Source organism: Chinchilla lanigera, unplaced genomic scaffold (assembly GCF_000276665.1).
Source record: "Chinchilla lanigera isolate Chin_1 unplaced genomic scaffold, ChiLan1.0 scaffold00020, whole genome shotgun sequence".
Taxonomy (NCBI): Eukaryota; Metazoa; Chordata; class Mammalia; order Rodentia; family Chinchillidae; genus Chinchilla; species Chinchilla lanigera.
In genome coordinates, this window is record NW_004955421.1 from 29823345 (window position 1) to 29840376 (window position 17032).

The 17032-nt window shown below is 41.6% G+C and overlaps 1 protein-coding gene across 1 annotated transcript in view; it reads left to right on the forward strand.

Annotated features, from left to right (window-relative positions):
* Window positions 1-17032, forward strand: part of Adarb2 (adenosine deaminase, RNA-specific, B2 (non-functional)) — a 322725-nt gene that overhangs the window by 118056 nt on the left and 187637 nt on the right. The window contains exon 2 of the mRNA XM_013513649.1: window positions 7598-7684. Within this exon, the coding sequence (XP_013369103.1) occupies window positions 7598-7684 (87 nt within the window). The remainder of the gene's footprint in view (window positions 1-7597; window positions 7685-17032) is intronic.

The window sequence follows — 17032 nt, forward strand, 5'->3', positions numbered from 1 at the left end:
GGGGATTTAGCTCAGCGGCAAAAGCGCCTGCCTGGCAAGCGCAAAGTCATGAGTTCGGTTCCCGGTACCGGAGAAAAACCAAAAAAAAAAAAGAAATGAGTTAGGGAGAATTGCTTCCTTCTCAATTTCATTGAAGAGTTTGAGGATCTACTCCACTTTTGTTCTGTTAGTTTTTGGCTCATATTGCTGGAAACCCTAAGCACATGCACTTTTAACATTATCTTCTTAATGACTTGATCATTATGATACTTCATAAAATTTCTGGCAGCTTTCTGTATTATGAAACTTACCATGTCTATTGTTAATATATCTATTCCATCTTTCTTATTAGTATTTTCATGACATACTTTTTTCCCATCCCTTAATTTTTAACCTATCTACATCTTTATAGTTGAAGTAGATTTCTTGTGGGCAACAAACAGATAGGTTTGTTCTTTACTCTAAACTGAATATCTCTGCATCTCTGAATATCTCTGTAATTATTGTTATTTTTGTCTGTAAGCCTACAATATTGCTGATTTATTTTCTATTTAGCCTATATGTCTCCTGTTTATCCTTTATTGCCTTTTTTAATGAATCAGCCATTTTTGGTATTTTATTTTACCTCCTTTGCAGACTTTATAGCCATATCTGTGTATTAATTTTAGTGGCTGAGTTTAAAATATTAAAATTAACTAATCATTAGCTGTTGCCTTGAACAAAAAAGAAACATACAATAGAATGATTGTATTTACTCAATCCCAAGCATTATATTCTTCTTTTCATATATTTTCTAAATATATAATAAACATTACACTATATTGGCACTATTTTTTCTTGAAACTGTAATAGTTGTTTTGTGAAATTTAGATACACAGTGGTTCATTCTCATAATAAATATGACATCTTGTTTATCTGGTTGCTTAGAAATGTTTTCTTTGTCTTTTTTTCCAACAATTTGACTATGATTTGATTGGTACACTTTTCCCTGGGTTTATTCTGCTTATTACTGATTAATCTACTTAGATCTGTGATTTCATGCTTCTAAACATATCTTAAAATGTATAAATGACTACTTAAAATGTTTATTCTACTGAATAGTTTTTCCCAGTCTTTCCTAAACTCCAGCTTCTCTTCTTTCTCAAATCCCAGCACACACACACACACACAAATCCTTCAGTTTGTTCTCCTCTGAAATGACCAAACTAATGTTAAATCTCTTCAATGCATTTTTCAGTATTTTTTGAGATTGAGAATTTCACTTGTTTTTTTTGTTTCCATTTCTCAACCAAGATTCCCCATCTCTTCCATATTTCTCTTTAAATTCTTAAAGATACTTATACCCTCTATTTAAAGTCTTTATCTGCTAATTTCAATATCATTGCATCTTTTTATACCAAATGTATTTCTTCCTGCCTTGCTACATATATAGAAATATTATTAGTACTATTATTTGAGGGACGTTGAGTACACTATGTTGTGGAGAATCTGGATTTTTCAGTGTTCCTTGACCTTTTTCTGGTGGAAAATTTATTACTAGTCTTTTGGCTTGATAACTTCAGAACTCGTTTAAGTCACTCTTGGAATGTATTTAGAGTAGTCCTTAATCCAAGCTAGAGTATTCCAAGTCCTAAATCATGACATTTCTAAAATCCCAACTGACTCTCAGCTCCTTGGTGAGATGTCTTCATTCTAACAAGAATGACTGGCTCAGTGCTGTTCAGACTTCTAAATCTTCATTCAGTCTTCAGATCCCCAGCTGTCGCTCTCTCGCATACTCACAGATTCTCCCTTTGCTTGTATGTAGCTTATCCTTAACCAAAAACATCAGAAAACTCCACAAAGCCTTCTAGAACCCTGTCCTTCTGTGTTCCACTTCCTCTGTTCCACAGTTCTAGTCACTTTGGTGGCACAAAGTTTGATCTTTTCCTTTTCAAATTGTCAACATTTCCATTTCTTCTTAGGATCTACCTTTTCACTACTAGAAGATGCTTCCAGGAAGGGAGCTTAGGTCATAGTGAGACTCATCTCATATGTTCCCTTTTTCTAAGAGATAAAGAGATAGTAGTCACCCATGGCCTTCTATCCAGCTTCTGAAAATTGCTGCTTCGTGTTTTTTGTTCAATTTTATTGGTGTTTTCCAGGAGTCAGCGAGTGAAGTTCTAGCTATTTCGCCATGGTTAAAAGCACGTTCAGCCATGTTACTGACCCTTCCTTCCTGCTCCCCCTAGAGCTGAGATGTAGGCTTGAGGCCATGCAACACATTCATAGGTTCTGTTCACAATGGAGGAAATTATGATATTGTACAATTTCCCTTCTTCATTTAAATAGACCAGAGAAAAGTGGTAAGCTAAAACTGAGAAGTTATTACATGTTTTCTACTCAGTGGCCACAGATTTGGGAAGGACACTTTTCACACTAAGAAAGTATCCCTCAGCATTGTCTATCTCTGGGTTTTACCTAACCCTGATACCATTTGTTTATGAGTACACTGTAGTTGATTACTTGTGGAGCAAGCTGATTTAATTTTTCTGCTAGATATTAACCCAGCCCTAGATTTAATGGCCCTGTTTCCTTGAATCAAAATAATTCATTATACTACTCTTTTTGCTTCCTTGTTAGTCATTGAACCAGGGAAAACCCTGCTCTGCTGGGTCTGTCTCATGAAGCACAGAGAGACTGAGGTTTGGCAAAGACAAGCAAGACAAAATATTTCCCCAAATGTTCCCAAAATATATAGAATCATTTCGGTAAGGGTAAAGCCATTTATTCTACAAGTAATAAGGCTTAGAATGCAAATGTCCTAGAATATTTCAAGTAATGCATTAGAATGACATTTTGCATTATGGCTAATAGTTATCGGACCTTATTCTGAAATGACATTAAACTGCTATACCCGAGCCAGCCCAGGTTTGTCATATCTCTCTCAGATCAATGTCCAACTGGTTCGAGTTAGATAATCTGGACCTGATCTAAGGGGAATGAACGGCAGAGGAGCAGGAAGTGTCCAGCCATGCCCTTCTAGACTTTCCCTAGAAAGACGCCTGACCTACCACAATCCTCCTTCTAGGATTTATATTCAGAGGGTGGGAGGCAGCCAAAAGTCAGAAAGGCAACCAAAAGCCAAAATTCTCTGAATCAGCTTCTCTTAGCACACCCAAAATGTTCAAAATAAAAATGTGGCCTCCTTTTTTCATCAGCAACTTATATGAATCAGACTTTCACAAGATGTCTGTGAGAAACACAAGAAGACTTCGTTGGATGTTGGAGCACCACTCATTGAACCAATGTAATAGAGATGCCAAACACATAAACTGACACTAAGGAAACTGTAAAGAAAGGCATTTACATCAAATATTGTAATTTTTCTATATAATAATGTAATTATTCACCCTCTTTTTTAAGAATATTCCACAGTTATGATCCATCCTTAGAAACCAATGTGTCTCAGACACGGGTCTCTTGTACTATATTAGTCAATTTTTTGTCACTGTGACAAAATACTTAAGAACCACTTAAAGAGGAGGAAAGATTCATTTTGACTCACAGCTCCAGAGATTTCCAGTCCATGGTTGGCCAGAGTCATTTCTCTAGGCCTGTGGTGAGGCAGAAACATCATGACAGAAAGGCAAGATAGCCACTCATGATGGTGCATGCCTGTAATCCAAGCACTTGGGAGGCTGAGGCAGGAGAAGCACAGAAGTTGAAGGTCAGCCTGTGCTGGAAAGTGAGTTCAAGGACAGCCTGAACTACATAGTGAGACCCAGTCTCAAAAAGACAAAAAGAAGAAGAACAAGGAGTGGGGAGAGGAGAAGGAGGAAGAAGAGCAAAGCAGAGGAAATCTGCTCACCTTGTGGCCGCCAGAAAGCAGAGAGAGGAGAAAAGATAGAAAGAAAGAGGCAGGGACCAGGTACAGTCTCCAAAGTCTTACCCTCTCGGTCTACTCCTTTCAGCGAGGCCCCATCCCCGTCGTTAACCCATCAAGGAAGTCAGAGACCTCACAGTCCAGCCACTTTGGAGAGGCCCATCAGTAACCAGCCCTTTAACACAACAAGGTTTTGGTGGAGCATGTTATCCCAGCTATGACATGTACCTTCAGCATAAGATTTTTTTATAAAGCCATGGCAGTGCCAGGTAATAGTTGGAATCTAATTGTATTAACTTTGTAAATTAGTAGGAGCTATTCTGTTGCTTTCCTGCTTTTTCGCTTGGTTTAGTTTGCTTCCTTTTTATCAGAGTAATTAGTATGTATTAATTGTGTACGTAATAGGTGACATTATGACATTTCCACACATGTGTACAATATGCTTTGGTCATATCCACCCTCCCTAGACCTGCCTCCCCCTCTCCTTCTTCCTGGCCCCCTTCCCCCACCTCTTCCCCTTCTCCAACAGCGGTTTCATTTGTTTAAAATGGCCCAGGAATCCCAGAATCCACTGCGCTAGAGGACAGAAAGGTTGATGGAGACTACTTTGGCCAAGGACCAGTTAATTTTGATCTTTTGGCCATTGAGACTCCTTATTTTTGACATATTTTACTAGCAAACAAAAAAGTACATATTCAAAATACATACTATGATTATATATATATATACATAATATATGTATTCTCTAGTAATTACCACAATACAATTAATACATTCATCATCCATAGCTAACACAGTGTATGTGTGTGTGTGCTTACACTGAAGATGAAAAAAAATCTTCTTATCAAATTTCAAGTAGACAATACATTACTGCTAGCTGTAGTCATCATGCTGTAATTACACCCCAAAACTTATTCATGTTATACCTGAAATTTTGTACCCTGTGACCGATATTTCCCAGCTCCCTCCAGTTCTCCTGCCACCAGAAACCACCGTTCTTGTGGTATCTGTGAATTAGACTTTCTTAGATTCTGCTCAAAAGTGAGATCAAACGGTATTTGTCTTTCTGTGTCTGACATATTTTTCTTTGCATAAGTTCCTTCGGTTTCAACCACATTGTCACAAATGGCAGGATTTCCTTCTTTTTAAGGGATGAATAATGTTCTGCTTTAGGGGGAAACCTCATTTTCTCCATCCATTAATCTTGTGAGGGACACTTGAGTTGCTCCCATCCCTAAGCTATTGTGAATACCATTGCTACAAATACTAGTGTGCAAATATCTCTTTGAGCTTTAGTTCTTTTCGGTAAAGACTGACAGACACAACTGGCAGTTTTGTAGCAGCTGAATCATTTTCACTCCCACCAATAATGCACAAGGGTTCTACTTTATCCACATCCTCACCAACACATTATTCTCCTTTTGTTTATAATAACCACACGAATGGGTGAGAATTAATGTTGCATTGTAGTTTTCATTGCATTTCCCAGATGACCAGTTCCACGCATGAGATCATGTGTTAAGTGACCATTAACACACCCATCATGATAAATATCTGTTTCATCTTTTGCCTTAAATGTGAATTTCAAGTAAACAATGAATTGTATTGGTTTATAGATCTCACACAGTATTCAGAATGTATGTGTATGAAGAACAATCTCTTGTTTATCTGAAACTCAATTGTAACTGAGTGTCCTGTGTTTTTACTTGATAAATCCAGCAACATCAGAAAATGAGAAGTGTGATGGTTCTAAAACAATCTTTAAATATTTCACAATTGTGCGAAGGTGATGTCTGAAAGAGTTTAGTGTATATCTGTGGGTGTTGGGCTGGTAGCCCTGCTTTATTACAAAATTGTAATTTCATTTTGAGATCTTCCAGACTAAATCATTTGAGCTTCACACTCTTTGTGTAACATTATTGGACTCCCTTAATGAAATTATAACTCAAGCAAGATATTTCATTCTCTTGTAGTAAATTAGCTAGGGCTGGGAGAGCTCAGGGAGAGCAAATCTTTCCCCAGGTTTATTCTTCTTGTTTGGTAGAATGAAGAAGTAGCAGGCATTTTATATTTGAGTTATTTATTGTTCTCTTTGTGTGAACATTATATTGTTGCCTGTCCCTACTGAAAACAACAGCTGTTAACAGGCTCCTGAATGAATTTCAGTGTGAACTCCATTGGCCTCTGGAAAGCTCAGCTAAAGAGAAAACAGGCTCAGCCTCAGCAGAAAAAGAGCAAGTTTCAGACTTGGTCGGGATGCCTGAAGCCAAGGGCATATGAAACTACTAGCAAGTGTTTTCATGAAAATAACACTTAGAGCAAGGTATACAGTGTCAAAGTATAAACAGTTCAAGCAGCTAAGCTTGTGATGGCCAGTGCCCTCAGCAACCTAAACAACAGGAGCCAGCGAGATGGCACACAGCTTTAATCCCAGCCTCTGGGAGGCTGAGGCTGGAAGACCACATGTTTGAACCCTGCCCGGGCAAGTTAGCAGTTTAGCAAGATTCAAAATAAAACAAAATGAAAATAAAAAGTCTAGGGATGTAGCTCACTGTGAAGGTTCTGGATTCAATTCCCAGTACCATAAAAACAAATAAACCAAAAAACTAGGAATATAAGCAGTGATTCTGTTGTGAATGTGTATCACACTGGGTAAGTAGTAGCACTATTTCCATCTAGTCTTTTAGTAAATGTGCTGAGGATTTACACTAAAACACAGAGAATCATGCAGACTTGATGGGGATTGTTGTGCAGAAGGGAGTCCTGGAAAAGAGAGGGCTCCATGTTCAGTGCCTCTGATAGGTTCTTTGTCAGGGAAATAAGTTCCATGTGGAGGAAAGACTCCCAGCTCCTGCCATTTAACGTAATCGAAACTCTCTAACATAAGGAACTTTAAATTTGGCTTGCTTCCTTAGGCTTGCTTTTTCCCCTCCCAGTAATTCCTGCAACTGTCTCTCTGTTTGAGAAGTTGCTGAGGCCATGGGAGAAAACATGTTATTGGTCACAGATGGCATTTCCCATGACCCATTTTCCCAACTCTGCTACACTCAGTGGCCAGTACCCAGGGGACTCTGCCAGCCTCGCCTTTGCTTCCCTGGTGAACAGGGCTGTGGTCAAAGGGCAAACTGTGGAACCTACCCACAGTGTCAGATACACTTGTGCATTCCCAAGAAGCACTATTCAGACCCTCTGTACTGTGCTGGCCTTACTCCCTTCTCTCCTTTCTTCTACATCTGCTCAAACACACCTAGTCCACATAGGGAATGTTACCATTGCAATAGGCCACTCTTGTCTTTTGTGCATTTCAAGTCCATGAAGTAAATTCACCAGCAAGGAAAACAAAAGATTTGTCTTTATTTTCACAATGTTCTGTCAATTATGGAAATTTTTACTTGTGTTAGTCTATGACATGACCTTCATATGGTGGCTTGGGCCCACCCACCTGGTAAGCAGATGCATGGTTGCCACCCTGAGGACAATCACATAGACTTTGTGGGCATGGAACCAAAGCAGGAAAAATGCCAAAACTAATAGAAGAAAGATGGAAATCATAAAATTTAAAATTGAATGGAGAAGAATTTGATAAAATGCTGTCAGAAATTCAATAAAAGACTGGGCCAGAAAGAAGTATCTGAAAGCAAAATGACCTTTCCACCTCCCTTGTCCAACCCCTCAGTAATAAGAACATATGAGAGCATTGAGTTTTGCTGAAACTCGATGTCAAAAGTACATTTCCTGTTCTTTTCTTTCCAGACAAAGTCAGCATACTGTCAACCTTCCTCGCTCCCTTCAAGTACCTAAGTCCTGGCACCACAAACACGGAGGATGAAGACAATCTCAGTAAGCACCTCCCTTTCCCCAAAGATGGAGAGGTCCCCACTGGATATGGGAGGTGCCATTGTCCCCAAAGGCTGGGGTCATGGGAGCCATGTGAGGGGCCTGATGTTCTTCCTTGAAGCAGGAAGTTCCAGGAAATCCATTCTTCTTCCCTCAAGCACATCCTCACTCACAGTCCCATATTCGCCTGGCATCCCATGCTTACCTGGGCACCACTGTCACCTGAAATCCCATCTGTGCCCAAGTCCCACCCTCTTTTGCAGTCCTCTGCAGCACTCAGTGACAGTACCTAGGAGACCCTGCCAGCCTCACCTTTGCTCGCCTGCAATGCCAAAGTCAGAGTCCCATCCTCACCGGAACCCCACCTTCACTTTCAGTCCTACCTTTACTTGGGATCCACCCTCATCCACAGCTCCATCCTCATCCAGACAGACAACCCCACCTGGATTCCTATCTTCACATGAAATCCTGTTTGTACCTGCAATTCATTCTAGTTTCACCTGCAGTCCCTCACTCACCTGGAATCCTATCCTCAATCACAGCTCCACCTTTACCTAAAATCCTTACCTGCAGGTCTATCCTCAACTGGAATCTCATCTGCACTTAAAGCATCATAACTCACCAGGAATCCCACCCCAACCTGAAATCCCGTCCTCCCCTGGGGTCCCATCCTTACCCTAAAGACAGGAAAACATTACTACTGTCCACATGACTAAGCACTCTGGGGATTAGCGGAAATAAATCAGATGTCTTAGACCATCTACTCTCTTTCCTTGGCTTTTCTCTTCAAACAAAAACATAGAGAAAAAAGAAAAATGATTATAGTGACTTAGAGCATGGTTTGTAAAATTGTTTAACAAGGAAAGAGCTGGGCTGGAGCTTCCCTTTTGGAATATTTTTGGCATATGAAACTGGACAGAAGTCAAAGGAACATCATCAGGATACCTGATTTTAAACGAATCTGGCCTAAGGAAGGAATCTGTGCAATCACTTCTGTTTATTTCAATAAAGAGAGCTCAGAGCAGATACTTCTGATGAATGCATGAGAAAGAGAGAGCGAGCAAAGACAGAGACAGAGACAGAGAGACAGAGACAGACAAAGGGACAAAGATGGAGACAGAGACAGAATATCTTTGTAATATTTGTCTTGCACCGTAGTCTTTTTCTTGTGGTATACTGTCAAGCACTTAAAAAGGGGGAAAAACATTCTAAACCATATGGACACCACTTTGCATTTTAAAATCACCTAACAGATGGACCTTTTTTCAACTAAAATGAGCAAAGAACGTGCTTGTTGCTATGGGATGAGGAGGAAGGAATGTATTTACTGAGGGTCGCTAACCCTGCTAATGTTGGATAGACCAAAAATAAACAATGGCAAGAATTTCCACAGGAATGGTGTCCACTTTGCCATCATCTCCCAAGAGTCACAAAACATCAACACGGACACTTCTCCAGACCATATGATTAGTAATACTATTGGAAACTGAGGCTAATTCCCTGGATTGCTCTACCAAAGTGAAGTTATAGAGCCATCAAAAGTCAAAACCAGAGTAAATATTTGTGATCTTTTTCTTGGATCCCTTTATTTTCTAGAGGAGGGAGTGAAGGGGTGGCAAATAGGAGGAGTCGACTGGAACCAGACAGGGTTTAGGTTGGTTGGTCAGCTGGTTAGTTTTTGGCAATGCTAGGAATGGAACCCAGAGCTTTGCACCTGCTAGGCAAGTACTTTACCACTGAGGTACATCCTCAAGGCAAAAGCTCTTAACCCTGACTTCAGGGTGCCTTCCTAGGCAAGGCTTGTGGGTTGAAGCAAAACCTCGACAAATGATCATCTCTATTCTCCTGTGATTTAAATCAGAAAATTTCACAGATCAGTCAGGTTATTGAAAGTTACTTCAGAAACTTTGAGGAGAGAGAGAGTAATTAAACATATACCAAGTGTGTGACATGTACTGGATTTGAGATGTGGGCAAGGTTATCAGGAAAGACACGTGGAAGGAACTCTAACTCTGATTCCTCTTTCCCTCCTGAAGCTACTGAAGTCTTGGCCAAATCTCATCTCTCTTAGGAGAAAAAGAAATAAAAGAGTTAAAAAGACCTAGAGAATTCAGGAGGAATAAAACAAAGTATTTTTCACTCACTAAAAATGCACTAGCTACCTTTCTATAGCTAGAAGAGACTCAAGACCATGAAAAATACACTGCTCACACAAGTGGAAAGTCATGTTCTGTCCTGAGGGGGTTGAGAGTCACACCGCTTGAAGAACCTTCTGTCCCCTTCCCTAGGGCAGCACATGGACTGGCAACAGCTCATGAAACCCTTGTGTGGGACCAAGGCTCTCTGGACGCTCACTTGCCTCTAAATCTATGACCACCTGACCTTCATCACAAACCCGCCTCTCAGAGCTCCCGGCCTCATTTGCGAGACAGGGAGAGTCAGCAGCCTAAATCAGGCAGTGAGGAAAGGTTAGGACCTGGGGGGCACAAAAGCTCCATCGAGGTTGACTGGCACACCTACATAATTAAAGCTGTTTTCCCCTAATTCAGTTAAGTGATTAATGGGTAGAAATTTACAGATAAAAATAACTTTTAGTTGTTTATTATATGCTAAAATACTTTGAAATGTTTGTGAAACTTCATTTTCCATTTATAGGTCGATTTTACCCTCCTTGAATAGATACTGTAAATGTAGTTAGAACACTCTTTTTTCATAGATTGTTCAAAAACAAATCTCTAAACTAATTGGGGCCTGCTATACAGTATTGCTAGTGAGATCTGACCAGCAAGCTACCAAACGCCCCTGGAAAGTGAGAGAAGAGTCGTGTGTGCATGTGTGTGTGTTTATGATGTTTGTTGGATGTATATGAAGAGTTTGGTGTGTATATCTGTGGTGTGTGTTTAATGAGTATATGTGTATATGTTTGTGATATACATATGTAAATGTGTGATGTGTGCTCTGTGTATGTGTGTAGTTGTGTAGTGTGTATATGCACACATATGAGTATATGGTATACATAGTATATATGTATTAGGTATGTGAGGGGAGGTCCATGTTTGAGGTGTATGTGTGTTTTGTGTGGTAAGTATATTTATTTGTGTGATATGTATGCGAATATATGGTGTGTGTTATCTGTGCATGTGTGTAGTGTGGGTGTGAATGTATAGCATGTGGTATCTGCACATGTGTGTGTGGTGTGTGTGCACGTGTGTGGATGTGTGATGTCTGTGGATGTTGGTGTATATGTGTCATGTGAGTGCATATATGCACACATGTATGTGTGGGAGGAAGAGCAGGTGCAGGCAGTGCACAAAGCCTGTGCTGCAGTCTCATCCCCCACAGTGACATGGAGACAGCTCATGTGCAGCTCATGGATTCCCCCACATGGGAATTGTCCATGTTTCTCTGTGGCTACCTGATCCTCAGCCTTGGTACACATCCCTGCTTTTGCTGAGTGGTGTGAAAGCCTTGACTTAAAGGCCCTGAGCTGAGTGTCAGGAAGAGGTAACCGAGGTACACACGTACTGAACACCCACAGATCCTCCACCTGAGAGAGGATGGTGTCCCGGAGGCTCCACCTGGAAGGCACTCATCAGTAGGTTGTGCTTGGGCTCAGGGACACCCATACAATACCATGATTTTAAGACTCACCTGCATTCAGCCTTTAGCTCTGAAATGTTCTCCTTCCAATACTGAAAAGTGATGTGTGTCTATCCACCCACTCGCTCATCTCAACCCCGCCAACCCTGCCCAGATGTTGGGATTTGACCCAGAACCCAGGAAGAGTGGGTTTTTAGGTTGCAAAGTTCACACCTGCGCCTTAGGGACTCTGGTGAAAGAGGTCTCTCCCCTGCCATTTCTGCTTGGTCCTGAGTCCTGTACACACACAGCCCACCCTCATGGGATCATGCATGCCAAGCACGGTCATACCAGCAATTACCAGGACTATGCTTCCTCCTGCAAACCCTAGCCCAAGGCCTCCTGCCCTGCAACACAGCAAATGAGTTTCCTCCTAAAGCTTTGTGCACCAGGTGCTCTTCCTCCTGTTTGGATGGAAGATCCCTGCCTTTGCCATTCTCCTACCACTAGCCCTGCCCTGCAGAGGAATGGTTACTCTTTTTCAAACACTGAGGTCAACTGGCTGGAGAATAACCTTCACCAGGATATTGTCTCTTCAAATGTAGCATGGTACATCAGCTGGCTGGTTCTCCGGAGCCCTCCTGACCCACAGACATGGCGGTGTTCTTTATTAGTGATGTATATGGCCCCACTGATGCCAACACAGGAGCAGAAGTCAGATGTGCATAGTGGCCAGCAGAGGACAGCAGCCCACAGGGAGCTGGCAGAGCAAAGAGTGGCACACGGATAAATCCACAAGCAAGTGCAGCCTTCTGCACGTGCATCAGATGGGTGACAGCAACGAGACCCCATCCAAAGGCCCAAATCCACCTGGTGTCTCCACTTTTGAATTAGTAATCCCAGATCATCAAACTTAGTAAGTCCCAAAGAATATATTTTTCTTGGAATTTAAAAGTTTAGCCACCACTATGACAATATAAAATGTTGCTCTTTTCCCTAAAATACAATTCTTTTATGCATTAAACCTTTAAACTTAGCATTACATTTGCTGAGACTTTCGTCAAATGAGATAATGCACTTATGAGGCTCAGGGGACCAGTCCATCTGCGAGAGAAGCAGAATGGAAATAATTTCATTTCACATTTTCCCATATAGATGCCTCCCTGACTTAGACATTTTCTTTTAGTGCATGGCAGTCTTCAAATTGCCTGTGATTGGTCTATTACTTACTGCTGCCTCTGGTATTTATCTAATGTAGTTTGAAGTTATTTGACTGATTTTTTTTCTAATTTCCACAATGAATGGACACATGCCACTCTCAGAAAAGACCTTATAAAAATCACAGTTCATGGGTATCTCCTACAAGATGACTTGAAGAATGGGGCAATTTGCCAGGGTGACAAAGCAGAAGGGAAGCAGCACATGACTGGCCACTGAGGGTGCCACCCACCTGGTCTCACTGGATGTGGGCTTCTGTAAGAAGTGAATCCCCAACTGAGACTCTTCCCAGGGAAAATAAACATGGTATGAGCACCAGTGGGACAGAGGGGTCAGTGGGAGCCACTGCAGCATTCTTCTCCCTTCTGCCTCCCAAGCTTTCTCCTGCAGGGCTGGTACACATGGATACACACACATGCAGAGAGACACAGACAGACAGAGACAGACAGAGAGATAGCAAACCTTTAGATGAATTTTAATGTTATCTGAATGACATGCGGCTCCCCGCCCCACTCCCAAGTAAGGAAGCCAGTCTCTTGCAGAGTTGCTTCCAGCTCTAACATAATATGAATCTATGAGCTCTGATTGGCAAGAATAATAATTATTTGATGCTCCAGAGTAGAATTAAAGATTCACTAATTCTTATATCCTATTATGAAGTGTCCATCTGCATTATTCCAAGTGTACAACAAATGCACTTTCCGAATCAAATCACTGTTATCACATGGATCCCTCACGTCCTGAGATCCCGAGATTCCAGAACCCCTGAGAGAACCTTGAGGTCAGGCCACAAAACTTCTGAACAGCACTAGGAGCACTGGATCAGACCAGCAGGAGTGGAATAAATCCATCCGTCTGTCTAATCAGGCTGTGTGGCCAAGTAGTATTTACTATTTTGTAGTATCTTTTGAGTTGTATATATTTAAGGTGTACAACATATTTTGGTACATATATACACAGTAATTATTACAGTCAAGCAAGGTAATATATTCTTCATTTTCCATACGTGTGCGTGTGTTAAAAGCACCTAAAATCTACTCTTTCAGCTGATGTGCATACACAAAACTCACCTAGTGATGACCTTAGAGAAAAATGTAAAGGTTTATGACATCCACAGAGGGAGCAGTTTCACTGTACTGGAAGGACAGGAGCAGCCAAGAAGTCCCCAGGGTCCCATCACAGCCCAGATGTGGCCCGGTGTGTGTACAGACCCCGAGGGCAGGAAGCAAAGGCTGGGCTGGGAATGAGCGCTGCAGTGACCATCTCAGCGGACACAGCCCTCTGCATTTAGATCCCAGGGTGCAGTGACCCTCCCTTACACCGACAAGGAGCTTTTCAAGTCTATATTTAGAAGTCAGAGCTTTCTCGGTCTCTTGACTTTTTATCTGTAGATTATTATATATGACAATTGGGTGCGCGAAACCTCTTAGCTAAATGGAGAAAAAAAATGAGCATAATTTCCTGGGTCAGAGGAGGGGAATGTAACATATTTAATGCCTTTCATGTGGAAGAGGAAAATATTAATGTGTTAAATCAGGGCTGGAGGCCTGTGAAGGGATCTTAGAAAGTTGCTGTAGCAAAGCGCTGGCAAGAACCTGGCATCTGGCTTTGCCATGCCCAGGCTCTGGGTGTCAGCAGGCAGCATCGGAGCTGGGAGGGCTCCTCACCTTCCCTCTGGCCCTATCCAGGTCATGGCAGGAGCTTTACAACTGCGTTTCTCCCAAGGCACCAAAGTGGCTCAAAAGGAAAGAGCGTGCTGTTTTCTTTATATGTACAGATACTTGACAAATTCTTGGAAGTTTAATGAGAATAAGTGTTTGACTTACCAATAAAAGGAAAGACAAGGCATGAGTTCAGTTCTCTGTGTGGAGAAGCTGGAGCTAGTCTTGACCACCTTTGAGGAAATGTGGGATTTTCCAAGTGGCAGACCACGTCCTCTGATCCCCAGTGCCAGAGAGGTGGACGGGTTGTCCACACTTCTTCCCTGGGCATCGTGGAATTTCCGAAGACACTGACCAAGAACTCCAGCAAATAAAACAAACAGGGAGAGAAGTTTGGCCTAGGCAAAAGAATACAAGTGAGACTCACCAACCTGAAGAATTTACCCCACTATTGGTTAAAAATGTATTAGCCATGCCCCTGTGGTCACCTTCTTGCTCATCCTATGTACTAACTTACTTCACCCTCAGTTACCTTACAAGGCAAATACTATTAAAATGACAATTTTCTGTTTTTTAAAAATGCAGTCTGGACAGATGGAGTGGACTGTGCAAGGACATGCAGGCATGGGATCATTTGAGCTTTCACTGGCTTGAGCTCAGAGGCTGTGGCGAAGCTGCTGCACCTCCCCGTGTCCTGAGGCTTCTGATACAAAGACCACAGGTCAGGCCGCAGCTGAGCTCCGCAGTCCTCCATGGTCCCTGACAGACTGCGCAGGCCAGCTAAGCAGAGAGCACAGCCCAGGGGAAGAAGGCCAGCCTCTTTACACAATGGGTAATAGCACCCCAAAGATCCCACATTTCCACCAGTTGTCGTTAATTATTATGAAAACAACTCTCACACCACATTCTGATAATCATAGTTTATGCCATTAAAACTGTAATTATGCCAGTCATGGGCTATAGAGAGCTGTGGAAGGGAAAAGAGAAGAGAAATTCATGTGGGCAGAGGGAAATGCATTCTTGTGAGTTTGTCTTCTCTAGGATCCAGCAGAGGTCATCTGATATGCTGGCCACTGTAATCGCCCTGAGAGTCTCACGCAATCCCTGCACTGTAGGAAATCAATAAGAAATTAGAGCTCTCCAAACAAATTTCCAGGAAATCTGATGTGGGAGTTTGGGAGTTGTATCGTTTGTTCTTTTTTCCATTTTTATATTCAGTTTAGAAAAGAACACATTTTATCTGATCTACTCCCTCTTAGCTTGAAATACCTTAAATGGTAGGACTCACTGTTGTCTGTACGCCTAAAGTGCATGATGATTAACACAAATTATTGAGATTCTTGCAGTCTAGAGGGTGATTATTTCTGCTAGAATAGATTGTAAATGAATTTTATGCAACTGTAATTTAGGAAGTACACAGATTCACACTTTTGAATAAAATTACCTCCCCAAAAATAGTGATTTTGGGAAGCAAGCTGATAGATACAACAGTAACGGAACCAATTCACAATTTTAAAAGTTAAACAAATGAAAAGTTGAGATTACTTTCCAAGCAAAGTCTCTCTATGGAGCAGCCTAGCAAGGGCTGTCTTTGCCTCTTCATAGAGACATGGTTATAGCTGTGGCCGCATGACTGATGGGTTAGCCCCAAGTAAGAGGAGGCAGTGTACAACCTGAAAGGAACATTCTCAAATGTCAGGCCATCTCTCAAAGGCACCTGATTTTCAAAGGAATCTTTTGTGCTACGAAACTGTATTTTTCTCCTTTATTATGCTCCAACAATGTCATAACCAAGAGGTGTAGACTCAGGCAGGTCTCGCCCTGTGTAACTTTAGGGCAGCATGAGGGAAGTGGGTCCACGTGTTAACAGCCAGCCGGGTACTCAACATCTGCTTTTAAGCTCTGTGTTAGCAATGAAAATAATTCCAAGTTTCCACTTGTTTAATGAGAAAAACTCATTCAACAATGTGCCACAAAACCTCTTTAGACCTAAGACCTCTCAATCCTGGAGGATAGATCTTTAAAAAAGAGAGAAACCTGTGCACACTCTTACCTGGTCAGGTGGGCTCACAGACCCATCATGCACAGGGCAGACTGTGGCTTCAGCTTTGTCATTATCTCTCACATAGCCCAAAAAGTGGCATTTCTAAGCAATGGCCAAGAAAATGATGGAACTATTCATTTTCCATAAAACCACCTTACAGCAACAGCACAGATGATGAGGAGAACTGGAGAGTCCCAAGATTGAATCACATCTGTACAATTAAATGGTGTAACTTCTGTAGATCAGCTACTTCACTTCCTTGAGCCTCAACTTTCCCACCTGTAAAATGATAACCATACTCTCCCCACACACAGGTCCTCAGTAGAGCCCAGATCCTTGGTAGGACCCATAGAACCTGGTAGGGCTATGCTTATGGCAATGGTGCTACTACTACCTACAAGAGCTCTCAAGTATTTCATAGGAAATGTAAGATCTTAGCATCCCAAAAGCATGCTCCCCAGAAAAGGGCAATATAGGGACTCCGGAGGCCATTTGGCAATCCACAGCTGATATATACCCAAAAAAGAGCTCCATCAAAAAACAGTGGTCCAAGATAACCTGTCAGAAGAATTAAATTATATTTAAATTCATCCATCACTTAGTTAGCAAATAATGACTTTGCTCAATTTGCATCAGAACAGTTTTTACAAAAGAAATAAAACATTTCAGATGCAAAGTCAACCTCTGGCCCTCATATTATCCTCTTCCCTTCCTCCCCAGAAACGGTTGGGAGGAAGGTTGCTACACATGCTTCTGCAGCTGCACCTTATAGGTATGGCTACATGAGTAATACATAATGTTCATGTCCTTATTGTTTATATTAATGCTGTCCCATATGAATTACTCTGC